At 34.8% G+C, this 27,489-nt stretch overlaps 2 protein-coding genes across 6 annotated transcripts in view; both read right to left on the bottom strand.

Annotated features, from left to right (window-relative positions):
* The window catches only part of LOC108347491 (ribonuclease II, chloroplastic/mitochondrial), a 34,072-nt gene extending 20,501 nt beyond the window's left edge, over positions 1–13,571 (bottom strand). Inside the window, exons 1-7 of one of the 3 annotated variants that reach the window (XM_017586767.2) lie at positions 13,274–13,571; positions 12,317–12,473; positions 12,073–12,186; positions 11,898–11,975; positions 11,696–11,827; positions 10,591–10,812; positions 8,082–8,264 (exon numbers count right to left, since the gene is read on the bottom strand). In XM_017586767.2, coding sequence (XP_017442256.1) covers positions 8,082–8,264; positions 10,591–10,812; positions 11,696–11,827; positions 11,898–11,975; positions 12,073–12,186; positions 12,317–12,473; positions 13,274–13,500 — 1,113 coding nt within the window. In that variant the 5' untranslated portion in view covers positions 13,501–13,571. Of the gene's footprint in view, positions 1–8,081; positions 8,265–10,590; positions 10,813–11,695; positions 11,828–11,897; positions 11,976–12,043; positions 12,187–12,278; positions 12,474–13,273 lie in introns of those variants that run through there. The other 2 variants (XM_052868403.1, XM_017586768.2) reach the window with 2 other exon arrangements.
* An 8,217-nt stretch (positions 13,572–21,788) lies between these two features.
* LOC108346923 (transcription factor AS1) lies at positions 21,789–24,548 on the bottom strand. 3 transcript variants are annotated; one of them, XM_017585992.2, is made up of 2 exons: positions 24,136–24,548; positions 21,789–23,108 (listed from the first exon to the last, which is right to left on the bottom strand). In XM_017585992.2, exon 2 carries the CDS (start codon positions 23,049–23,051, stop codon positions 21,996–21,998), a length of 1,056 nt encoding a protein of 351 aa, XP_017441481.1. In that variant the 5' UTR covers positions 23,052–23,108; positions 24,136–24,548; the 3' UTR covers positions 21,789–21,995. The 3 variants fall into 3 exon arrangements, with proteins under 3 accessions (XP_017441481.1, XP_017441482.1, XP_052724902.1); XM_017585993.2 differs by lacking the exon at positions 24,136–24,548 and adding an exon at positions 23,320–23,825; XM_052868942.1 differs by lacking the exon at positions 24,136–24,548 and adding an exon at positions 23,191–23,307.
* Positions 24,549–27,489: the final 2,941 nt, after the last annotated feature.

Raw genomic sequence — 27,489 nt, 5'->3', positions numbered from 1 at the left:
TCCACGTTGTCCTTATAGTTGAATTTCTCTAAACTAATCAACTTGCTCTTTAAATTGTTTTGTAACCTTTTACGCTAATTCCTTTGTCATATGGAAACATGGTATGGGTCATCTAACTAGCAAAGGACATGAATCACATTGGGTTTAACTGGGTTTATTTAATGAAAAACAAATTTGAACATTTGTTCATATTCATGCCTTTCTTTAATAAGATTAAAACCAATTTGAAAAAATAATTAAAATCTTCTGAAGTGACAATGCTAAAGAATATTTTTTTGTTGAGCTTTGTTTTTGTCCTCATAGGTAATTTTACATCAGTCCAATTGTCTCCCCACACCACATCAAAAACTTGACAAATATTATACGGTGATGATCCTTCGTGCTTTACATCCAGACTTTGATCATCTCAAAGAACAACTTCTGACAAGTTGTGAGGTCCCTTCCATGGATAGTTTGACCACACGCCTTCTTCGAGTTCCAATGCTTCAAATTAAGGAAGCTCATGAACTATTGGAACCATCTATCATGGTTGCCACACAAGCAAGAGGAGGACGTGGCACTAGAGGAGGAGGATATAGAGGTCGAGGATGTCCTTAGTGCACACTGTAAAAGGATAGGTCACACCCAAAAGAACGGCTACTCCCTACATGGTTTTCCTACAAAACAACCAATGTGTCTAAGGGTGGAACTACCAACTCTAAATTCACTTGGCACAAACATCTGAAACTCCAAGTACATCAATAACTTCCATTTCTCAATCCATGGAAGGTCAAAATATGTTAGTAACTGACTTAGGTGTTTCTAATCACATCTCCAGTAATCCTTCTATGTTCTCATCCCTTTCCTTTCAAAAAAATCATCATTTCATAACCTTGGCAAATGGATCTAAAACCTCCTCAAAGGGAGTCGGTCAAATTTCACTTTCCCCTTCTCTAAACCACAAATTTGTTCTTTTCGTTCTGAATTGTCATTTTTGAATGAAATCAAGAATCAATTTGGTCAAGTAATCAAAAATTTTCTAAAGTGATAATGCAAGAGTATTCTCATCTAATTTCTCTATTGTCTTGAGTTCACTTGGTATATTACATCAATCCACTTGTCGTCACACACCCACAGAAAAATGGTATAGCAAAAAGAAAAAATAGATATTTAGTTGAGACCACTCGTATCCTACTACTTGGTGCAAATATTCATGTCCATCATTTGGAGATGTCATCCTAATTGCATGTTTTCTTAACAATAAGGTTCCTTTTTCAATTCTTTTTCCAAATGATCCTTTCTTTCACATTTCTCATTGTGTGTTTGGTTGTGTTTGCTTTGTTCATGACATGTTTCCAGGGTTAGACAAATTGTCCACTCGTGCAATCAAAGTGTTACTCTCCTGAAACCAAGAAGTACTATATTTCTTCCAGTGTTACATTCTTTGAACAAACTCCTTACTTTCTTCATTTGTTCAAGATGCCCATCTCATACAAGTTCTTCCAATACTAGTGGTTAAGTCCAGTGTTTGTAGTGTTTCTGCCCATTCCAGTCTTAATTAAAGTCCTCCTAAACCATCATCTTCACCTATTGATCTCCTCCAACACAAGACCCCAATGGATAGTCTAGTTATTCAAGAACAAGGTGAATCCTTTACTTCAAATTCTTCTCCCTCGTCACTCAATACCACGACTCTTGGTAAAGATGATTCGAGCTGGCCAATTGCTCTTAGATAAGGTATGCATTCCACTTGAAACCCAAATTCTAGTTATGATTTTCTTAGTTATCACCAATTGTCGCATTCCTATTGTTTTTTTCTATCCTCAGTGTCTTCTATTTCTACTCTCAAAGATGTGAAGGAATCACTTGATCATCTTCGATGGCGACAAGCCATGATTGCAGAAATGCAAGCTCTTGACCAGAGTAATACTTGGGAGTTGGTTTCCTTTCCACCTGAGAAAAAGGCAGTTGGATGTCAATGAGTTTATACCATTAAAGTTGGTCCAAATGGTGAGGTCGATTGGTAGGATACTAAGAGTCTATGAGAGGAGGAAACAGAATTGATAAAGTAGTTAGGTGGATAGGAGGATACTGTTATGATTGTAAATGCTAGCATCAGTTAGTTAGGGGAGGGGAGCCTATATAAGAGGCTAGGGAACTCTTGTAAAGGGTTAGCTTTGTTAATTCTTTTAGGGTCTTGTAAAGGGTTAGCTTTGTTATAGAAGAAATATACAAACTTCTTTTCTCTTTTGTTTGCCATGAGAGTAGATAGATAGATTTCTTGACCAAAGAAACCTATCATCGATCGTCTCAAGGCCTAATTAGTTGCAAAAGGGTACAATCAAGTTTATGGCCTCGATTATAGTGATATTTTCTCTCTAGTGGCCAAGATGGCTACTATTTTCCTTTTCTTTGCCATGGCAACAATTTGTCATTGGCCACTCCATCAATTGGATATCAAAAATGTGTTTCTTCATGGCGATCTTGTAGAGGAGGTATACATGGAGCAACCTCCTGGTTTGTTGTTCAAGGGAGTTTATTAAGGTTTGTAAGTTGCATTGCTCTCTTTATGACTTGAAGCAATCGCCACATGCTTGGTTTGGTAAATTCAGCTCAATTGTTCAAATTTTTGGGCTAAAACGCAATGAAGCAAATCATTCAATTTTTTATTATAATACCCCTCTTAGGAAATGTATTTACCTAATTGTCTATGTTGATGATATAATCACTACAAGAAATGATGTAGCAGGAATTTCTCGATTGAAGGAGTACTTGTACAAACATTTTCAAACCAAGGATCTTGGAAGTCTCAAATACTTTTTAAGCATTGAGGTAGCTCAGTCAAAAGATGGGATTGTAATCTCTTAAAGGAAATACGCTCTTGATTATAAGCATGTAGATAGTCCTATGGACCAAAATCAAAAACTAACGACAGAAGAATGTGAATCATTCCCAGATCCAAAAAGATATAGGCGGCTAGTTGGAAAGCTAATTTATCTTACTATTACAAGGCCTAATCAGTTGGAGTGGTTAGTTAGTTTATGCAAACCCTATGTATTGGCCAATGGAATGCCATCATCTATATTTTAAGGTACCTCAAAAAGGCTCCAGGACAAGGTTTGCTACATGAGGATAAAGGATATGTTAAAGTTTTCGGGTACTGTGATGTTGATTAAGCCAGTTCTCCTACTGACAGACACTCTATTACGGGATATTGTGTCTTCCTTGGAGGAATATTATCTCAGAAAAGTAAGGAGCAAAATGTAGTGGCCCAATCAACGGTTGAAGCTGAATACCGAGCAATGGCATCTCTTACTTTTGAACTTATATGGGTAAAACAAACTCTCCTACTGACAGACACTTTACTATGGGATAGTATGGCTTCCTTGGAGAAATTATTATCTCATAGAAAAGTAAGGAGCCAAATGTAGTGGCCCAATCAACGACTGAAGTTGAATATCAAGCAATGGTATCTCTTACTTTTGACCTTATATGGGTAAAACAATTTCTTCGAGAGCTTAATTTTTGTTAAATTCATACCATGAAGATGTATTGTGACAACCAAGTTGCTATCCACATTGCATCAAATCCAGTGTTTCAAGAGAGGCCTAAACACAGAAATGGATTGTCATTTTGTTTGGGAAAAATTGTTGTTCAAGGAAATTTGTCCTGGGTTTGTTGGACCAAATGGCCAACTTGCAAATATGTTGACGAAGTCCTTAAAGGGACCTTGGATTGAGTTCATTTGTTCCAAACTAGACATACAATTTGTATCCTCTAAATTGAGGGTGAGTGCTAAAATAATTACATCTATGTATTATCATTAAGTCTATATATAGGAGGTAGAGTGTTGGAAACATGTATCAATTGTACCTACAGTCGTCCCTAGTTTTGCACCAACATGTCTAGTGCAGTCGTCCCTTAATCTTCCATGTATTCTTCTATCAATTTTTCATTATAAATAGAAGATTGTGCAGGGGGTCCCTTAAGCACTCTAAACATATATTTTTTCTTTGTTTTGAATCTCAAGTATGACCAAGCAACTGCAAGTCTCTCATATTCCTACTCTTGATCAGTGGGCAGATGCTTTAACTAAGCATCTTTCTTCATCTTGTTTATTTTTTCTACGTTCCAAACTCATTGTGGAGAATTTTTCTACTGTGAAAACGAAGTCCTTGAGTTTGAGGGAGGTTATTATTGTACAACTAGGAATGTGTGTTGTTAAGTGGACAACTATCAATATGAGTAATCCTCTATAAATACAGAATTGTACAACACATTTTAAAGTGTTGACGCATCAATAAAATTCATGACGCTTGATCAGTTTACTCTCTCTTTTCTCTGTTTCATTACTCTAAAAAAAGGGAGTCTAGTGTAGAGTGTATATTACACTGCACCTGTTAAGAACCCATAATTGAAAAGAGACAAGAGTAATATTCTTTATTGCATAAACTGTATAGAACAAAAAGAATAGGAGAGCACACTCTCCTCCAAGGGTTTCCCCTTCACAAAGAGCCAAAGCTCAATCTACAAGATTATCCAACATTCCCTTGACACAAGAGCTCACTGCCTTCTTATAAAGGCCCTCAACCAACTAACCAAACTAACAACTAATTCCAAAACGGTTTCCTCTGTCCTGCACCTATTACCCATTATAACCTATCACATTATATCCCATCATTACACCCCGCTGCAAAACAACCTTGTCCTCAAGATTGGAACCGTGAAACTTGGTCTCATGGGTCATCATCATCATGTTATCATATGAATAGAACACACTGGCTACTGCCCTCCAATTCAAGTCTGGAGGCTTGGGTGGTGGCAAATCCTCCTCCAATGACTTCCACTCTTCATGGATTCTTTTAGCCCAATTTTGTGAAATCCTTAGTCTCATCTCTGACTTCATCGGCTCTTGTGGCAACAACACTTTCGGCAGCTACTCCATCTACTTGCAAACTCTCATGTAAAATTTCCACACTTCCAATCTGCTTCCTAACTCTCACATAGCAGGCTTCTCCTGTTCCCTTCAACTCTCTTTAGTAGATTTGTTGCTCGATTTTTCCAAGAAAGGTTCTTGGATTTTTGGTGCCAGGTCTTGAACCCCTGGACTACATTTTCTTTGTTGTTTGGGTGTACTTTTGTTGATCCTTTGGTGTTTTGAACTTTAGAAGCATTTGATGCCGCTGTTGTTTGACCTTGGGTGTCAATCGCTTCATTAGTGGTCAACTTTTCTCTTTTCACCTACAGAAAAACTGGGTTTTCCTTACCCTTCCTAACTTCAATATTGTCAATGGCATCCTCTTCTCCTTTTTGCCCCCAATTAATTGAATTGTCTCCTTCACCTTAGTGTTTCTTTGCTTTCTTGATGTCTTGCAGAAGTTCCTCTCTTCTTTCCTCTCTTGCTCTGTAAACATACTCAACTAGGTTGCTCCCTGACACCATTGTTTTAACCCCATGCCTCAACAGTTCTTCCCCCTTCTTCACAGTTTTGACATACACACAACCTACCACACTATCTCCACTCAAGAGCAACCACACCAATGTCTCCATCACAGTTTTCGTCATTGCCTTCCTCTTCACGAATATTTTCTTCTCTCTTATCCTGCCCTCTAATTCCTGCAAAACCATCAACACTTAAAACAGCAGCTTCCGTTTCTCTTTTCTTCTCCCTATTGGTTGAATTTTCTCCTCCATATGAGGATTTCTTGGCTTTCTTAATGTCTAGCAAACTATCTTTCACAAAATACGCACCCATTTTTCCCTCTTTCTTTCCTTTCATGATAGATTTCTCACTTCTTTCTAAGCCCTTTATGAGAATCCTAATTTCTTGCCACATTTCTTGCATATTTCTTCCTCATTATGCCATGCTCATTTTCGGTTCTGCCCTGCTCATTTTCTGTTCGTTGGTCCTCCTCTCCAAGGTATTGTCTCTTCCTTCCATGTTTCAACCCTTTCTTGATCACTTCTTGATCTGCAACCTTTGATCCGGCAGGTCGGACCAATTGTTAGGAACCCAAAATTGAAAAGAGACAAAAGAGTAATATTTTTTATTGCATAGACTATATAGAACACAAAGAATAGGAGAGCACTCTCTCCTCCAAGGGTTTCCCCTTCACAAAGAGCCAAAGCTCAATCTACAAGATTATCCAAAAGTCCCCTGACACAAGAGCTCCCTGCCTTGTTATAAAGGCCCGTCCAACCAACTAACCAAACTAACAACTAATTCCTAAACTGTTTCCTCTGTCCTGCACCTATTACCCATTATAACCTATCACATTATATCCTATCAGCACCCAATGAACTAAAGCAATCACTTTGAGCTTAGTTTGTTAAATTCAGTCATCCTATGCAGTTTTTGGACATTTTTTGTGGTCATACTTCTCTTGAGAAGTGTGTTTACCTAATGGTCTATGTTGATGATATGGTTATTACAGGGAACAATTCCACTAGTATCTCTTAACTAAAGGAGCACTAATTCAACCATTTTCTAGCTAAAGATCTTGGTTATCTAAAATACTTTATCGGTACTTAAATGACTCAATCAAAGGAAGGTATTATTTCACAAAGAAAATATGCTCTTGACATTTTAGACAAAACAAGGTTGGAAAACTGCAAGCCTATTAATTGTCATGCATCCGAATCAAAAAGTTGATCATAGACAAAAGGTGAAATTCCTTTAGATTCAGAAATATATAAGAGGTTGGTGGGAAAACTCATTTATCTCGGTATAACAGGATCTAATATTTCTTATGCTATTGGATTTTAATAGAGATTGAACAAACAGGGAAATAGGCGTGTGACTGTGTAAAAATAATACTTAATATTGAGTGTTTGGAATGATACAATACAGTTTTGCAGTTCTGCCAGACAGAACTTAGAGAGAGAGAGAGAGAGAGAGAGAGAGAGAGAGAAAGAAGTTATAGGCAGTTATGGGTGGTTACAAACTAGTGTAACTTTCGAAAATTACAAAATAAAGAGAAAATGAAAACAGAAAAAGGGATACAACTGAATAGAAAATAAGAAAATACAAACAACAACAAACAAAAAACATATAACATTAATAGATTTGATAGTCAATTCATGAGGAATTCTCACATTGATGACTGGAATGTTGTAATTTGCATTCTAAGATGCATCAAAAAGACTCCAAGACAAGGATTGCTGTATGAGGACAAAGGAAATACTCAAATTATAGGGTACTGTGATGCAGATTGGGTCAGTTGCCCCATTAACAATTGATCAACTTCCAGATATTTTGTATTCATTGGAGGGAATATTGTCCTCTAGAAGAGCAAAAAACAAAATGTTGTTGCCAAATCCAGTGCAAAAGCTTAATATAGATCTATGGCTTTGACCACTTAGAACTTGTGTGGGTTAAACAATTTCAAGAACTGAAATTTTGTAATGTTGTGCAGATCAAGTTGTATTTTGATAATCACGCAGCACTTCATATTGCTTATAATCCTGTGTTTAATGAGAGAACAAAGCAGATAGAGAGATTGGTTGTCATATTATCAGGAAGAAGTTGTTGTCCAAGGAACTCCATGCTGGATTTATCAGTTATAACTATCTGTTCACACTAAGTGCTTGAGAAGGCCTAAAAGTCAGCTTATATGTTCCAAGTTTGGTGCATAGAATTTATATGCTCCGGATTAAGGGAAGTGTTAAACTTATGATTGTTATTGTATTTTACAGCTTTCATTACACTACTTTTTTGGGTGTATGTAACTAGCCAAGAGTTGAATGTTATAGGATATAATGTTTTCTTATATTGTACTATTCTCTGTTCATATCTATCTATATATATATATATATAGATATATATATCTATATAGATATATAGATATATATCTATATAGATATATATATATATATATATCTATCTATATATATATATATATATATAGAGAGAGAGAGAGAGAGAGAGATAATCAGCTGAGGAAGATGCTCATTGATTTTTTATCATATCCAAATTCAAGAAGCGTCAAAAAGTTGCATCTTAACTCCATGGAACTTAAAATATCATATAAAGAATCCTGTCATTAAAACATATATGATCGATCTCATATTTGAGCAACATTGTAAAGGAAATTAAAACCTACCTTGTCTGGATCAGATGTGTCCAATAAAAGACTCTTTGCAGCAGATATGATTTCTTCTGAATGATCAGTGGGAATTCCGGATCTCAACAGATCAAGATTGATATGTACAGGAAAATATCCAATATCTATCAGAAGTTTAACGGCTGAGGAACTTGTCTTTGCCAGACCCAATTCCTTCAGTATCTGCTAGCAACACAGAAGATGAATTTATTAAATTCATCTTTAATAATAAACAACATTCTAGAGATGCATTATTATTCATTGATTTTATACTGAACTACCAAACAAGGATCCACCAAAATCATCCTTTCTCATGCCAAGATAACTAATTGCTACTGGGATATGCATAGCTTCGCACTGTTTTATTTGATCCAATTCTTAGTTATATAAATATATATTAGTAGTCTAACTAAAACATGTTCAGTAATCACATGCAAAGCTCTCCACTTCACTGTTTTCTTATCTCTTCGTATTGTTTGCAAACAAGAAGAAAATGTAAAACCCCAGTAAAATCTGGTATAAGAGGTTGTGAATGGTTTGAGTGAGTTTTTACATGTTTTTGGTTCTAACTTTGGGATTTGAGTAGTGAAATTGTGAGGGAAGGATTGTAAACTGTTTTGGAGAGTTTTTGGTAAGTTAGGAGATCAAATAGGACTTGTTAGAAGGTTTAGATCAGAAAAATCTGTCATAGAAGTGAAAAGTGTTTCATAGGTTGAGTTCTTTAGTCATTTTAGAGGTTTAAAGTGATGGAAATGGAAAGTAGGATAACTGGGATGAAACTGAGGTATTGGAGGGTGCTAACAAGTGTAATTAGACTTGGTTATGCAGTTGATAAACTGATATAGGGATTAGAAAGTGTTGTTTTGAGTTTAAGTACTTTTGGAGCTATCAAATGGACTTAGTGCACCTAATTTCGGGTCTAATGATCAAATGGGTACTTTGTTTTAATTCTAAATATGTTTTTGCATCAATTCTAGTGTGTAAGGAATCCATTTGATCATTAGAACAAGTCTCAAGTGCATCAAAGTCCATGAAAACAGTGTGTTATCAACTAATATGGCGCTAAGGGATAGTTTCCTAGTGTTAAGCACCACCATTCAAGGGGCACCAGTGTTGAGCGCCAGCTTTCTGGCACTGAGCGCCACCATTCCAGTGGCTATGGCACTGAGGGTAGCTTCTGGGCACTAAGCGCTACCACACCAGTTTTGGTTTCTTTTTCAGGTTTTGGAAATACCAAATTCAGGGTTCTGGGTATCAGTTTTGGACGTTCTTTAGGTCGTTTTGAGGGTTTTGGACCCTTTCGAAGCTGTTGGTGAGAGTTTCCAAGCTATTTTCCTTACCTAAGTGTGGGTAATAAGATGTCTTGAAGAAAAATTATGTTATTATATGACTTCTGATGACTGTTTGGTTGGTTTTGGTTCTTTGAATTATAATTAGTGATCTTATATGATGTTAGTCAATGTATATGATTTACATGTGAATAGAAATGATGCATATGAATATTGTGATGAAAAGTTTGTGAATGAAGTGAATGGTTGTTGGACATAATTTCATGACTCGTGGAGTGGTTGCATGGTCGTGCCTGTTGTTGTTGTTGTATGAATGTATGGAGCTTTGGACTGATTGTCTATTTGATACACTAATAATCATCCATTCTCAAGTAGAGAGGGGTGAGTCATGTGGTGAAAGTAACGGATGGTTCTTCTCTATAGGCTTTGATCATGGCCCTAGACAACTGAAATGGACTAACCTTGTATGGTAGCTTGGTTTCAGCTAGCTGTATTACCATTACAAGTGCACAGACTACCAATAGTTCGACATTCATAACTAATCTGGATGAGTCTTGTCTAGGTTATGACATGTATAGATGAATGGATTGTTATGGTTTATTTTATTTTTTTTTGAACTAATGTTTGAAATTGTAATATAATATATATATGAATTGTCTTGTTTATCTAGCTTACCCTTCTTGTCTGTCTCTGTATATGTTTTCTCTTTTGCGATGATCACCTAAATGGTGTGAGCTTAAGGAGAACATCTTTTTAGTCGTTTCAGTGTGAAGTTGACAGTGAAGCAGCCGCATAGATACGGTGTTGTTCTTCAAGTGTAAGATCTTCTTCATCGGAAGTTAGTAGTTTCTGATAAGTTATCATCTATGTAATGTTTTACTTGGTAGTTTTATTCTACTAAAATGGGATGTTACAAAAACACTACACACCTATATGGATGAACTTCTTTATAAACACTTACAGGAAAGAAAAATAAGAAAAATTTAAATAAAACTCTCCATAAAGCGTAGAAGCTAAATTAGGGAAGCTATAATATGTAGAAGTTCTCTCGTATCTCTAAATTTTCTTTTCTAACTTGAGCATAAGCTAATTTTAGCTTATGGAGAAGTCCATTTCATTTTTTTCTTCTTATTTTCTCTAGAAATGCTTGTAGTCCAAACAAACCCTAATTGCTGCAATGGTAAATTAAATCAAAAAACAATTTATGAAGGAAAAATTACCATCCCAGCTGTTTTTCTTTGTTCATCACTTTTACATGAATCAATAGCATATGCTACAAGTGACTCAATTCTCCTCCAATTTTTTTCATCATTGGTCCAGGAAGATTTTGGAGGTTTATCTTGTAAAGACATGGACTTCACAGAGGCCAGTAATTCAATAAACTCTAAAAATTCTTTCTCAGCAGCCTCCTTTGCAAGCTTCCTGTGAATGAGCTCCTCAACCTGTTGTTTCCAAAAAAAATATTAGACTTTTATTTCCATTTCTCAAAACAACTAGTAAATCAAACCAGTTTTGTGGGAAAGGATTTGGGTATAATCCTATTAACAAACAAAAAGACGACAAGAGCCCATTGCTCCTATCCAAAGAGGGGCTCTCCTTACTAACTCAATACAATCAGAATCAATACCTGTTAGGAGTTGGAGGGAGAAAGGAACCTAACAATACCCATCGTCTTTCCCCCACTGACCTATTGACTTATTAGCAACATCGTACTAACAGAGTCTCCTCTAAAAGAATTCCCCCTCCCCGCCCCAACATATGGATCAACTGAAAGCTAACTCAACATTAATTCTATTTTTCACCTAGACTCATTTTCCTCCTTCTCGAGTACGTAACATCTTTTGGTTCAGATCCAGTGCTAGTTGTTCACCATAATTAGGCAATTTATATCTAACAAAAGGCTGTGTAATTGAGGAGGGTGAAGTTATTTAAAGTTTAAGAACAAGGAATACTCACTGTAAGAGACTTTCATCTATGGGACAATAAGTGGATTGAAGTATTGTACCTGACAAGGAGACTTTTGTCTCTGGGGAAGTAAGTATATCTCAGTGTGATTACAGTGTTCGATATTGTATTTTATTATTTTATCAATAGATGTTTTATTAGATTGTTGATCTATCGTAGTAATTACCTAGTGCTCGCTCTCTGATCCTAGTTTACAAGTAATTCATAACAACTAAAAATAAAACACCTAAAGCAACAGAAGACTCTCCCAGGAGCCAATGTGTATATGTTATGAAAATACTCCGCAGAGGAGCTACATAACTTACGAGCAAAGAAGAATCAATTTTCAAAACTACCTAAACGTGATACTAAAACATCTACCTGCCTACTTGGTCGAGGTCCGTAAATGGAAAGAGATCCTTTAGTCTCCAATACAGTAAAGTATACTTCATCTTTTGATAGCAAGAGATGAGCAGTATAGCTGTCAAGGGGCTCGGTGCTGCCAAAAATTATCTGCAGAGCAAGCAACTCAAGTAAGGATAAAAATAACATTATTTGACATTTAGTCAATAAATCATATTACCTCGGCCAACTCTTCAACTGTGACAGACTTATTCTTTTCTAGGAGCTCAACCCAAGCATATTCAAGTAGAGACGGGTCCTGTTGTATATCATCCAGAATTTAGTAATGGGCAAATGTAAAAAGTTACAAATTAGCTTATCTGTTACCATCGCCATTGTGGAACACTTGAACTGACCATGTTATCCTGAGCCTTTAGAGCAAAATCTGTGATATCTGCTTGGTCAAAATTATCAATACCAGGAATGATATATGTCACTTGCTGCAGTTTGATGGAAGAAGTGACACCATTCTTCAGCCCAACAAAACCAACAAAAAGTTAGACTACACAAAATTCAGCAAAATTTAGCATTTATAAAAATGCAAGATCCAACACCTAGCAACCTATTAAACATGCCGCATTATGTTGTTTCTACTAGAACCTGATCAGAAACCATCCAGTTCTTCTTGCCATCAGGTCTTTGAGCTACTGCTAGCAATACTCTATCAGAATCCTTCTTGAATTCCAAAAGCAACCCTTTCTGCAATGAACGGTTTACAAGTCTATCTTCAACAAGCTCTTCATTCAACAATCCCGCGCTGCCAAATCCATAAAAATAATTAATAATTGATGCGATCAAAAAGCTGGAAAATACAAGATCAAGCTTTCCACATTACAATTCAGGATTTTTATGGCAGTAGTTTCAAATATGACTCTCGGGAACGTCAGATTGCAGAAATAGATTTTCATGTAACTTAAAAGTTTGAAACCACTAGATCTTATTAATGATTTTCCTGTAAGCAGAACCGAAAACATAAGAACCAAATAAAAATGAAAATACAATATTTTCAAAATTTGGATTTAATTACTTATTCCTCCACAACACTTCCTTGAAAGGAGTTTTTCAGAAAATTGTTCAACTGCTAACTTTTTCTGTTCTCCTTTAAAATAAAACAAAAACAGAACACCACTTTTGGAGCCTTGAACATGAAGCAAGCTTGTGTTTGTATATTCTTTAAAGTCACTAGCTTACAAAGTCTTTGCATGACAGACAACATCAGCCTTGCTCCTTTGGGATTCCCAATAGCATGTTAGAAACTGTTATTTTTTACTGGGCAACAAGGTTCAAATTAATTTAATGTTCTCTTCTGTTATGGAGAGAATGTGATGAAGTTGATATTGAAAAGTTTCTAGCTATTTGTTTATACATAGAATAACTTGCAGAAAAACTAATTTTGTTTCTTTTTTATTTATTATCTAAGAAGTGCTTATGGAGACAAAGAAAACTTTAACCAAAAGTGCCTTATGTTAAGTCTGCAGTTTATGAAGGCACAAACAATTTGACATAGAATATATGCCAATAAGCCTTCCTAGGAAGAGAGAGAGAGTAGTAGAGTACCTGGAACCCGCGGCGGAGACACGCTTGTGGCGGCTTCTGCGAGCCGCACGGAGCTCTTCCATGACGCTGTCGAATACGGAGTGGAAGGAGCGGTGGTAGGTTTTGGCGCCATGACGGAGGGAGCAGGAGCAGCGGGAGGGAGAGGAGAAGAGGCGGAGGGCGGAGGATAAGAGGGGCGGAGAGGGAGGGCGGAAGAGGGAGCAGGTGGCAACTGCCCGTACGGCCATGGTTAAAGAAAATTTCAGAGAAGCATGGGTGGAGTGGTGAGGGTGGTATTGTTTTGTGGTCTGTGACTGAGTGGAACAGATTCAAGCAAGCTTGGATTTATTATATCTTAGTTTTCTGGAATCATGTATTCAAATAAATAAAAATATAAAATAATTCATTAATTTAAATTACACTAAAAAACTTCAAATCAAATTAATTTCAACTTTTAGTTTGATCCAATTTAAACAAACCAATGGTAATGAACTAGTGGATCTCGATTTTTTTTATGTAAAAAATAAAAAATTTATTATTATAATAATATAATAATTATTAAAATAAAAATAGTATTAAGTTACAAAATAGTTATATAAAGAATAATTATAAAATAAGTAATTTGTATAGGTAATTTATTTTGTCGTATTTTTTCTTAATTCTGAATAGTTAACTGAGTTTAAAAAGATTATTTAAAAGACGTATTTATCAACATAAATGGAAATAGATGTGCTATGTATATTTATTATTTTATGATAAAAATAATAAAATTTTATTATTATAATTATAAAAATAAATATAAATAATTTTTATAATTTATTGTAAACAAATTTTATTTATTATATAGATAATTATTGTTTTATAGGTAGTTATTTTCATTTAGAAAAGTGATTAAGTTTAAAAAAATTGTCAAAAAAAAGTTAATTAAATTTAAAAAAAAATTCATATAAAAGATAAAATTGGTAAGGTAATTATTTTAATTTTTTTAAAAAATATTTAAAGGATAAAATGTAAAATAAAGTATGTATCCCAAAAGAGACAATCTTTCTATATAATACTATAGTGATGCGTTATGAGCACGTTATGTTCACTTATGATAAAATTATTATTTTGTAATTAAATATATATTATGTAATTATTGATTTTTTTTCGAATTTTTTTCTATTTAAAGGCTTCTCAAAAGATATCTCTTAAACTGAGTTTGTGCTTTGAATCTTGTATTTTTTTAGCGTTGTCATGTGAAGTAGTCCTTTGTTAAAATCAACTTGTTAGATGCTTGCTTTTTTAGTACTTTGATAGAAGTAAGTTGTATTATTTTTCTAGAACGACTTCTGATGAACAAAACATTATGTGAATGTCTTCTTTGTTTCTAACATCCACTTTGTTAGAAACGATAAGTCTTGTTTTTCAACACCAAGAGGAGGGTGAATTGGTGTTTTAAAAAAATAATCGTTTTTCAAATCTTTTTTGCAAAAGGAATGAATCTTTAAATCTTTCTTGAACAGCAAGCAATATGTATGCAATGTAACAGTATGCGTATTCGAATGATGATAGTATGTAATTGATTTAATGTAGAGAAATAGGGAGAAGAAAAATCAAACTCTAAGTTTTATACTGGTTCGGCCTCAATGTCTACATCCAGTGTCCTTGTAATCAACTTGAGATTGAAAGCCAATTTGCACTATAGAGATTTGAGTTTTTACAACAAGGGCTTTACAATGACCACACTGTCAAAATGTAATCACCTCTCTAACTCACTAGTCTAATATAGCCAAATACAACAATCATGCAGCAAGAACAATCCTCTCCTGCAGTCAACCATTTGAGAACCCTCTCAAAGTACAAGAACTTCTTGTTCTTCCTCCTAGTGACACGCACAAGGACACAACAACACTTAGATTGCATAACTTCTCCTGATCACACAGCAAGCACCTCAGTTGTGTAGAAAGATCAAACTCTTCAAATTCGTAAAGCTTGTCTCTCAAGAAATCTTTAAGAATGATTCACCACGTCAATTTCTTGTTTCTTAGAGCGTTTGATCACCTCTATAAAACCTTTCAACTCAATCTGAATCATATATGAAAATGTTAATCTCGATTGTCTTATAGAAATAAAATCATGCGTCTATATATGGTTTTAGTCATTTTAGACGCAATATAATCGATTACTCTTTTAATCTAATCGGTTACATTAAATACTTGTAACATATTTATAACTAACTGAGGTCCTTGATTGAATACGCAATTAATGTAATTGATTTTCATTTAATGCTTCGTCAACACATTTAAAAATATGACCGTTGAAACAGTTATGACAAGCATGAAACAGTTTTCAAATCAATAACAGACTTAATTGAATACAAAATCCATGTAATCGATTAAGCTTCAACACTTAGCATATTTTTGAAAACTTTTCTTTCTAATTCACATCACAACACACTTGAAAAAGATACGTGCAAACACCCGTGTTTTAATCGATCCACCAACTAATATAATTGATTCAAACAAGTTGTTTTGCCTTAGTTTAAAAACACAAACAGTCTAATGACCTGAATTGATTATCACACCACTGTAATTGATTTAGTCATTCAGATATGCTTTTGTGCATGTGAATTTCATCAAAACATATAGTATGCATACACAAGTATAATCACTTTACTAACAAAGTATGTATCATTCAACACATTATATGTTCAACATATGTGACAATCATAATATGTGTATATTTCAAAGTAAACATCAACACATACAACATATGACATATAACACATTGCATATTCATGTACTTTTATTATCAATGTGTTGTCATCATCAAAAACCAAAGTCACAGGGATTGGGTTTAGCTATCATAGTGCTTCCCCTATCAACACACTTCTTATATTATCCGATGGAGTAGGTAGATGCATGTAGTAGGCTATTTGCACAAAGTAGAGTAGATATACATGCAACATATATGTCTTTTCTCTTATTACTTTTGTTGTTTTTGAAGGTTTAGCATTTAATGACATTTAATGTTTGTTCAGAACAAAAAACTGCATTTTATATTTTCTACTATTTAGGTAGTATTCACTAGTGCAGAAAAGGCTTTAGACGTATGTTATTTTGGGCTTTTACGTTTGATCCTGACCTGACGTCTTTGTGGGTGACGTTGATGGGACATCGGTTTGCACTGTCAGACGTCTATATAAACGTCTATATAGACGTCTAACACTACAGATTAGACGTTTATATAGACATCCGACACTACAGATCAGACGTCTATATAGACATCCGACACTACAGATCAGACGTCTAAAGCGTCGCCGTATTTGATTGGATCTTTCTCCACTTGAGTCCTCTTGGGTTGCTCCAAGCTCAAGGTGATTCGAGTTTACAACTTTATATTTTAGTTGAAGAGAATGGATTGTAAATTTTTTTGTATTGGATGATTTTAAAAACGTAGTGGAGGGAATTAAAGGAGTGGAAAACACAAAACATCGCCGCCCAAGAACGCCGCCCAAGGACACGAGCAAGACTGCACCAAAACCCAACAAAAATGCATTTTAATCGATTCAAATGAAAGATAATTCATCAAAGAGTAATGTAATTGGAGTAAAACTAATTTTAAACAGTGCAAACGTGAGAAAACAAACCTGAAAAACATAGCCCGTGGAGAGAAAACGCGAGGAAGATGATGAACATTAAGTGCGCATAACTGCTGCCTCGCGTTCGCAGTGTTTTAATGCAGCCATAGAGAAGTCTGTCCCCCCCCCATTAGACGTCTATATGGCTTTAGAAGTCGGATTGGCGGGATCTAGTGTCTAAATGAAGTCAAAAAATGACTTTTTAGATTTCAAAAACGAGTATATAGAAGTCTATTCCCCCCACATCAGACGTCTATATGACTTTAGAAGTCGGATTGGCGGGATCTGACGTCTAAATGGAGTCAAAAAGTGAATTTTTAGATTTCAAAAATGAGTATATAGAAGTTTGTTCACCCTACATCAGACGTCTATATGGCTTTAAAAGTTGAATTGGCGGGATCTGACGTCTAAATGAAGTCAAAAAGTGACTTTTTAGATTTCAAAAATGAGTATATAGAAGTATGTTCCCCCACATCAGACATCTATATGGCTTAGAAGTCGGATTGGCGGGATCTGACGTCTAAATGGAGTCAAAACGTGACTTTTTATATTTCAAAAATGAGTATATAGAAGTATGTTCCCCCACATCAGACGTCTATTGTTAACGGTTGAAAATATCATTATTTGTGATGTAATTTTGATATTAAATACACCCTTTTTCACTTAGAAACTTGCTTGGACTCATGCTTTTTCATTAATTTGTGTGAATAAGAGAGTTGAGGTTGAATTTGATGATTTTATAACTAATTTCCCTTGTTTTGATAGGTAATGAGATAATATGGAAAGCAGAGATAAAGTGCTAAGGAGTTAGAGCTCAGAAAGGCCTGAAAAAGCACCAAAAGAGGAACCACACGAAGCTTGGGCACCCTATCCGAGGCTTGAGCCTCAGAAAAATCGACGTCCACCGCCCGGGCGCCCTCCTAGGTCGCCCGAACGACGGCCCCCGAAGCCTGGGCGACCAATTAAAGGCTCAAGCCCTACATGAGGACCATCCACCGCCCGAGTGCCCTAAATGGGGCGCCCGAGCGTCAAGCGTCGCAGATCCGGCCTAGTTTTTGCTTTGTTTCAACTCTTTTGGACCGGGCTCTATTTCTACTCTTTTCTGACTTTATTTAAAGGACTCAGACGCTTTAGGTTTGGTATCTCTGGCTGGAGGAACAAAATAGCACACTCTTCTACTCTCTAAAGGCGGATCTGGAGGCGGGAGCTTCCTCTTCTACTCTTAGGGTTTCACTATCTCATGCTTTTCCATTATTCATATAGTTTCTCCATGTCTATGGGGAACTAAACTCTATTTGTTGTTGGTGGATGATGTAACCTTGTGAACTCTCATGTATTTGAATTGATTCTTAATTTATATGTTTTTTCATTAATTGTTTGGGAATTCATCTGTTTCAATGTTTGCTCTATTTAACTCATTTAGTAGCATGATTTATGAATTGCATGAGTGCCGGGAGGTTCCTTACAATTCAGGTTCTTGTTGAATTCTCCCAAGGGTAATATTTCTCAGGGATGAGGGTATGAGTACTTGGTCGTCTTAAGCTCTTGATCTTCAGACTTAATTTTCTAGGAACGCTAGGAATTGCACGAACTAGGAATTAAGGCAGACTTATTGTGCCGAGGGATCGAGTTCTAAGTATTTTAGTGAGTGACGTTAACATTAATGTAAAAAGAAGAATTCTTATATACATGAGAGTAAACTTGGTGAAATCAAACCCTAACAACATATTTATCTCATATTAAACAACATCTGTTCATCTCTATGTTACTCTACTATTGATCAATTTGCATTTATATTTAATTGTATGTCTTTGCATTTTAAACCAACAATCTTGTTTTATTTAAGTCTTAATTAATCGAGTTATCACACAACTGTTTAGTGCCGAGAGTCCTTTAGGATACGATACTTGGTCTTACCATTTTATATTACTTGTGCTATTTGGTACACTTGCCAATCCATCAACAAGTTTTTGGCGCCGTTGTCGGGGACTCACGGTTTAAGCTATTCTATTTGTGTGATTCTTGATTAACTTTGACTTTATTTTTATTTTTATTTTTATTTTTCTCATTTTTATTTTTATTTTCAATTTTTTGTTTTGTGTCATTTAATTTATTTTTTTACTTTTGTGCTAACAATATTTTCTAGGGTTTTGTTTTTAGTTTATGCAGGATACAATTAGAACAAGGAGCAACAAAAGTTCTGAACCTCTGCTTGAAGAACTTGAGACTAATATAAGGCCATTGAGAAAGAGACTATCTAGAGTACCTTCTCTAGAAAGAATTTCACAAGTCTTACAATCAGATCAAGAAAACATGGAAAACAATGGTGGCAGACACACTTTAGCAGATTATGCAACCGTGGTTGGCCCTCATCATTTTAACAACATTGAAAAGTCGAGGGTCAATGCCGCGAATATGGAGGTGAAGCCTGCGTTGATCCATCTAGTAAAGAGCAACTAGCTCAATGGGATGTCTAATGAAAGTCCATATGAGCATCTGACCATTTTTAATGAGATTTGTAATACTGTAAACCTGAATGGAGTGCCAAATGATGCTATTAAACTGAGCTTGTTTCCTTTCTCATTGGGAGACAATGCTAAACTGTGGTTGAACTCTTTTCCTGAGAATAGTTTTACTGAGTGGGAAGATGTGGTTGCAAATTTTTTGAATAAATACTTCCCACAACCAAAGATCAACAAAGGGAAGCAGGAAATCTCTTCTTTCAGACAAGGCATGGAGGAGACATTAGGGCAAGCATGGGATAGATACAAAAGCTTGCTAAGAAAGACACCCACTCATGGTTTTGATGAAGCAACGATAGTTATTCTTTTCCTTGGAGGTCTCGGCTCACAGACCAAATTGATGTTGGATGCCTCAGCTGGAGGCAATATCAGGTGCAAGACTCTACATTGTATAGGTGCTAAATGAGGTATGTGTATCGTAAGGATCTTACATTCTTAACTTTTGTTATTCTTGGTTTTTATATTCTTGATTTTTTTTTCGTGTGTGAATATTGTATATATGTGTTGTCATTTTGATGTATATGCGTGAAAATGTGACAAGTTATTGTGGGGTCGCCTCGCTGTACCTAGTAAATCTAGAGATCACTCTTTCGGTCGTGGATGTGAAAAAAAGGTTCTTATTGGCCGTGGATGAAGGAAGAGAACAAGTGGTATGGTAGGGTACAAGGGATAAACAACTAGTTTGTGATAATGATGTGTAACCATGTTTAAGTTATTAGTGTGTTATTATTTGTTTCATATTGTGATGAATATTTAGCCTTGGTGTATTTTGTTATTCTGCTTATATTTGATTCTCAGTTAGCTCACCCTTATGTTTGTAGTTGTAGTTTCCACCTGTGATGATCGTTTTATACGGGAATATGTGTGTGTGTTTGTGTCTGTGTTGTGTGTCTGTGTGTGTGTCTATATGTGTGTCTGTGTGTGTTTGTGTTTCTGTGTGTATGTGTGTGTCTCTATGTGTGTGTGTTTGTGTGTGTGCGCTTGAGTGCATTTTCCTTTGTTTGATGAACTTGATAGAAATGAGTGCATTTAATGCACTTTCTTGTAGTAATTAATACCCTTTCTTCATTTTGACAACATCTCTCATTCGAAATTGCAGTGTTGTAGAAAGTTCGTAATTATTCTAAAGTTGACAATGTGTTTGTTCAAGGATTTGGTTAAGGAAAACATCTTTAACTCTTTATTCAAGAGATCTTTTCATTTGTCTTGTCCTTTGGCCAAAGGATCTCTTTGACAAATAAAAGTAGTAGATCTTATATTCAACATAGAATATGCATTTATATATTTTTCGTGTAATACGACATTAATTTACTTTTATGTGTTTTACCATTTAAGAGCATTCGTGATTTATTAAACGATAACTTGAGTTTGCATCGTCAGATGAGACAATTATGTCTTACATGATATGTTGTTCATTTAAAACTACTGTTGTCAAAATGGATTGTAACGTGCAGGTGAACCCGGCTCACCACGGATTTGAGCCAGGTTGGGTTTGAAAACAAATGTAATTTTTTTATGCAGGCTAATTTTTAACCCAGCTCACTTAGAACTCGGCTCATCTGGTTGAACCCGTGGTGAGCCGAGTTGGCTCACCAACCCACCTAATTTAATTTAATTATTTATTATTTTGTGTTTCACTATTATTAGTTAGTATTTTTTTTATTACATGTTAGATGGTGATAAAGAAGATGTTTAAAGAGAGAAAAATATTATAGATTTATATATTCAAGACTCTAATATTATAAATGGACAAGTAATACAAAAATTATCAATATTAAAAACTCATTTGTTCACCTTTTGTACATGTTTTTGGACTACGCTTCGATTGTATAATATATTTTTTTAATTGTCTTCGTTTAACTCACCAACTCGTGGTGGGTCAGACCGAGTTCGAATTTTTTTGAGCTCCGAGTTGAGTTGACTCACTAAGTGACCAACCTGTGATGGGTGAGTCTTACCAGTTGACAGCTCTATTTAAAACATCGTTTTTAAAATATAAAAACATAATCATATTTTATACTTTCGTTGGATCAAACACTTAATAAATATTATGTTTTACTTTTCTCTAACATATATCTATGTTGAAATCAAAGATTCTAGCTTTCTATACAATTTTTCATTATACAACACAACGTAATTCAATTCTCTATTATATATAAATGGAATTCAATCTTTAACATTCTTCCAATAGCACTATCTAATTCAATTCACTGAGACACATATATATGGAATTCAATCTTTAATATTCTTCCAATAGAAATCAATTTGAGAGTTTTAGGGATTGAAACAAATAACAATATTTATTAACTGTTTACATTTTTTCGCACCAATTGAACGATCTTGCATGAAACAAACATGTTTGAAACTATTATATATAAACAAGATACCCAAATGAGAGGCAATTTCTTAGGGAACAACGCATCGTTCCTTCATTGAGATGCAACACAGTTTGCAGCAAAAATTAGAACACAGCCAGAGTTCAATTCATGAAGATGGTTGCACCTCGTGCAAGATTCCACATGTACATCAATACACATAGATAGTTGGACTACAAAATCCAAACTACACAAAGAGCAGGATTCTGAATAATGCCTTTTATTTATCTTCCATTAGGCTCATCAATTCGGGGTATTCTGCCTCCTACTTGTCGTTCCATACACTTCACTACCCTCATGTGCTTTGCATTCCATTCCTCAACCAACTTCTGCTCCTTGCTTTCTGCATCTCTCCTCAATCCTGCTATCTGTTCTTTATATTCTGTTTCAATCCTGTCCAAAGCAGCATTCTGTTCTTCCCCTAGAGCCTTAATCTTTGCTTCAATTTCCTCCATCTTTTCCCTCCTTCTGCCTGCCTTCTCTGCCTCCAACTGCTGCTTCACCCTTCTCAACAGCCACGCCGCCTCCTTCCTATGCGCCACCATAGCATGATGTCCTTCTTCCAACTCCTTACAGCACTCTATTAACTCTAACACTACTATGTTATCACCATGAGGTGTTGTTACATTCAACCAAGGGGGAGGAGGTGCTATTGAGGGGGAGAGACTAAGGGTAACAGAAGGGGAAGGTGGCCTAATTGCTGGTGAGGGATTGGTGGTGCTAGAATTTGAAAGCCAAAGAGGAAGGAATGCTGCTGCTGATGCAGATGCAGATGCAGATGCAGAAGCAGTTGCAGGTGCATCAGTGTGGATAAAGGGTCCAGTAGAAGCAGCCATAAGGTATGATGATTGTGAAGGGTGTTCTTTCACTAGCTTCTCAGCAAAAGTCTCAAGAATATGATCATATTTGGTATTGTCAACTGGGCCAATTGCTTGGTTAATCTCTTGTTTCTCCCTCTGTTGCTTCTCTTTGAACACTTCCCACCACTTCCCTAACCTCTTGGCAGTTCTACCAGGAACTTCTGCAGCAATTTTCTTCCATTTGTTGCCGTGTTTCGCTTGAAGCCGGATTACAAGGCGCTGCTCTTCCTCGGTTAGAGACCCCTTTTTGATGCCAGGCTCGAGGTAGTTCTTCCACCTTTCCAAGCATGACTTTGCATCCCTGTTGAGAGATGTGTTCATGCGATGAGACACAAGATTCCATTCCCTAGGACCATACTCTCTCACATAAGCACATAACAACGCATCCTCTTCGGCCTTCCAACGTTGCCTTTCCTTCATTTCCAACTGCAAATCCAACAGCCCATTTCTTCAATTTTGAACTCTTCATTACTGTATCTGCATAATTCATCACAACAATGACGTGAAATTGGATAGTTACATAAACTTGTACATTTCAAAGTTGATTCACAAGACAAACATGATTAAAAACCAGGAGTTTCACTAAGAATAGAACACTTAACCCACTCGGGAATTAGGTTTACTAAAAACCCAGAAATGAAATTTAATCCAGTACACAGTCGGTATGTATAATGCATGTAAAGCATACATAATAGAGAATGACTATTTAGTCAAGATCTTCCATAGACAAGTGAAAATTGATTATAAAACGGTGAAAGCAGTTTAAAATAATGGCTATTTTGTCATCATCTTTCAGAGAAAAATTCAATTGGCATACTACTGAATAAAAAAATGTCCGCAACAAACCTTTCTAAAAGTGAATAATTTTTCAGGTCCTTTAATATACTGTTTTCTGAATTACTAATAATTATATAAGGGTAGTAGCCAAAAACAATCACATCACTCAATAAAACAAAACTATCCTCCTTATCTCTTTTTTCAAAATAGAATAATAGAATCCGAAGCATTCATTTCGATGAGACAAAAAATACACTACTTAAATTCTTTTATTGAATTACATGAATTTCAGCATATCACTGCATTTCGTATCCAGTAGAATCTCAAATGAACGGAACACATAAATAAGAACTGAACCAGTGATTCATTTTCATTATAGAATCAGCTATAAAAACTCGAAAACAAAGCATAAAAGCATAGTATACAGAAAAAAAAAAACAGATTCAGTATCCCCAGATAGTACAATAAAAGAAAGAAAACATAAACTCACATATTGTTACTAGTTTATAAAGAAAATATTCAATAAAAGAGTAAATGCATTTAATATTTTAAAGAATTATTCTAAAATCAAAACTTAAATCATCACCAACCCAAAGATAACAAAGCCGAAACAAACAAAGCGTTTCAATACAAAACTTCCACAATCTAGTGCCTTAAACAACATCAAAAGACAAATGCACAAAGAGAGATAGAAAAACATAGAAAAGAACATTGTATAAAACCGCACCATCCTAAAGCCCTGAACACAAAGATAAACTCATCCTTGGTTGGTTGCTAAGAGGAATGGTGAGAATGCAAGAAGAAGAAAGTGGTGATGATGTGGTAAAAGGGTTGATGTTGCTCCCTAACTACCTAGCAGCTTGGTTGATTGTTGATGGAGGGTACTTATTTGGATAGCTAAAAGAAAGAGAAATGGGAAAGGAGGGCACAGAATTACCATGATTGTTGAAGAGAGAGAAAATATTTTGTGGGAGTGAGATGGGTGTGGGATGAAGACAAGGCACTGTGAAGGAGAGAGAAAGTGATGGAATTAGACATGACAAGGGAAGAAAGGCCACAGGGTCACAAGAGAGAAAAAAAGAGAGGAAAAAAGCATTAATGGAGCAGGGTGGTACGTTGGTTTCAGTGTTTCAAAATGCCCACACTCTCTTTTACTCCTTTCTAAATTATTCACTCTGCTAATCCTATAAGAATATACCTCCTATTTATTTAAATTTAAATACATTATTCGATCAAAATTTAAAATAAACTTTAATTACTTTCAACTTATTTAATATCATCTTCACCTTATATTTCCAACAAGTATTAATAGTAGTAAATTCAATCTTCTTAAATAAAGTCTTGCAAGAAAGTCACCAAACAAAACTATAATGTAATGAATATAATGTATTGATAATATGGAAATATTAGGGTTGTGAAAATGATTCAGAACTCACGGGTTAACCTGACCCACCACAGGTTTGAACCGAGTTGGGTTTTTTTTATGCGAGTTGAACCCATGGTGGACTGGATTGGTCCACCAACTCACCTACCTAATTTTATTTTATTAAAATTTAATTTTAATTTTATAAAAAAATATTTATTATTATTTTTTTCTTGAAAAAATTATTTAAATTCCTTATTTTCAAAATTAATTAAACAATCATGTTAGGAGTAAAATTTGGGAATGAAATTTGTCTAGACTTGAATTATAGGTAAATTTTTTTTATTTAAAAAAAAATTGTAATTAAGTGAGTCAGTGAGTCAACCCGTTTACCCACCAACCCGTGGTGGATCGAGCCGGGTTCGAATTTTTCTGGCTCGCTAATAAATGAGTCGGGTTTGGTTGGTTCACTAAGTTATCAACCCGTGGTGGGTCAGGCCGAGTCGGGCCAGATGACCCGTTTTGACAGCTTTAGGAAATATACATCTTAGAATATATTTTAATTAATTAAAATTTTATTTTTAATTCTATTTTAATTTTTAATGAACATAATTTAATGAAAGGAATATTATTATATGAATCAATAAAAATGATATTCACTAAGTTTTCATTATTTAATATTTTTAATTATCAAATTGAAAGAGACAGCCCAATTTTGTACAAAGGACAATAATTAAGCTTTTATTTTATTTTATAAATTTGAATGCTTAGTATAAATTTATGTCTTATTTAATTTTTAATTTTAGTTTTTTAATTGGTTTTTATGTTTAAAAAATTATTTGAATTAAAATTTGTTATAACTAGACTTATTGACTATAAGTTAAGAAAATATGCTAAATTGTACAAATATGATTTAGATATTTTAAGAAGTATTAGTGCAATTAGAACTAAAGATAAACTCATAATGTGAAAAAAATTAATTAAATTTTGATGATACGAGCAAAATTAACAAATCATCATATTCATGAAAAGTCAATCCAAGCATCATCCAGCTACAATAAAAAGATCATGAAAAAGTGAAAAAAAAAAGAAAAATGTTGAAAACTCGGTCTAGTCTAGCAAGTTATCCATTGTCCTAATGAATTTTTTTACAATAGTTCATCTAGAATTTTTGGCGCCCAACAAGTCCAAAAGAGTTCGGAGTGTTACTCCCTTCACCACCTCCTTATTTTCTTCTTACACCTCCCCAATTTTTTCTAAATTTTAATTTTATTCTTTTTACTTTTATATTTATCTATTTTACTTTTTATTTTTAAAACCCTAATTCCTTTTTACTTTCACTCTTATATATATTTATATTTATGACAAACATAAACGCCATAAATATAGATAGAGTTGGAGTAACAAAGGAAATAAACGTGAGGTCCCTAACAAAGATGTTGGCCATTTATGTTGCTACTGTAGACAAAATCTTTTGCTTCTTATTTTCAATGTTTGCTGCTGAAATTTCTGCACATCACTCAAAAATGTATTTCCTCATAGGCAAAAAAATTAATTCCAGTATTCCATTTTCGATCAATAAATTAACTCCACGTAAACAGCAGCACACGACATTGAAGATTATGTTTGTCTGTATAAATCTCACGGTGTTTTTCACGACCGACTTGTTCAATCTTTTGTCCGACATATTTCATGATTGTTGACACATAAACCCTACTGGACCAATGCGTGCACACTTTATATTGGAGGATTGGCATATATACTTTTAAACGGATGTCAGTAGACGGATATCAACATCCGTTTGTCCTTCTACGAAAGTTGATATCCGTGTACGGATGTTGACAGCCGTTTAAGAATTTAACGCATATTCACATTCTTTTAAATATTACTGGAGGGTAAAAGAGGAATGAGAAGGTACATGGAGTAGTGTGTGGTGATAGAGGGAGTAACTCCCAAAAGTTCAGCTTAATAAGAGGAATGTTGAGCCGCGAACAATAGGGAAAACCAAGAAAAGAATGGTCTGTATGATGTTTTCTATATTTTTTTAAATTGAAAATGTTTTGATAATATAATAACATTCATAATGAAAGATAATTCGAGACATATATATCTTTAGATATTTTTAATAATTATTTTATGTAATTATAAATGAAAATATCAAAAATAAGGAATTTGTCTCTATTTTTTTGTTCGAAATCACAAATCGTTTTTTTTACTTTTTTTTTGTCTTAATTGGGTCCCTAATTTAGAAAAGTTGATGCAATCTGACCATTTTCGTTAGTATTGTACTAACACTGTTAAAGAGAGTGTCACGTGTCAATTCATGTGTTTTTTGTAACATCCCAATATATATAGTATAGACTATAATAAGGAGAAGCAACATACATGATAAAGTAGTACAGTTATCCATCTAAACATAAAGTGATACCTTTACAGTCATCCAAAATCAACTATAAATTTAAAACTTTTTTTACAAATTGAAGACTATTCCAAAACTATCTACAAGGATCTAAAGAACCCAACACAACTACTCAGCAGCAGCATCACCTCCATCCAATGCTTGCTCCAAGGAAACATCTTCTTCCGCTGCTCACATCCAAAGGATGGTCATCGCAGATGAATAACAGCAGAACATACAAAACATAAGCACACAACAGGGTAAGCTAGTTTAAACAAAGACTACTCATACCACAATCAATAGAATTCATACAAGTATAT

Source organism: Vigna angularis, chromosome 9 (assembly GCF_016808095.1).
Source record: "Vigna angularis cultivar LongXiaoDou No.4 chromosome 9, ASM1680809v1, whole genome shotgun sequence".
Classification (NCBI taxonomy): domain Eukaryota; kingdom Viridiplantae; phylum Streptophyta; class Magnoliopsida; order Fabales; family Fabaceae; genus Vigna; species Vigna angularis.
Note: the sequence above shows the minus strand (reverse complement) of the source record. Positions and strands in the feature narration are given on the sequence as shown.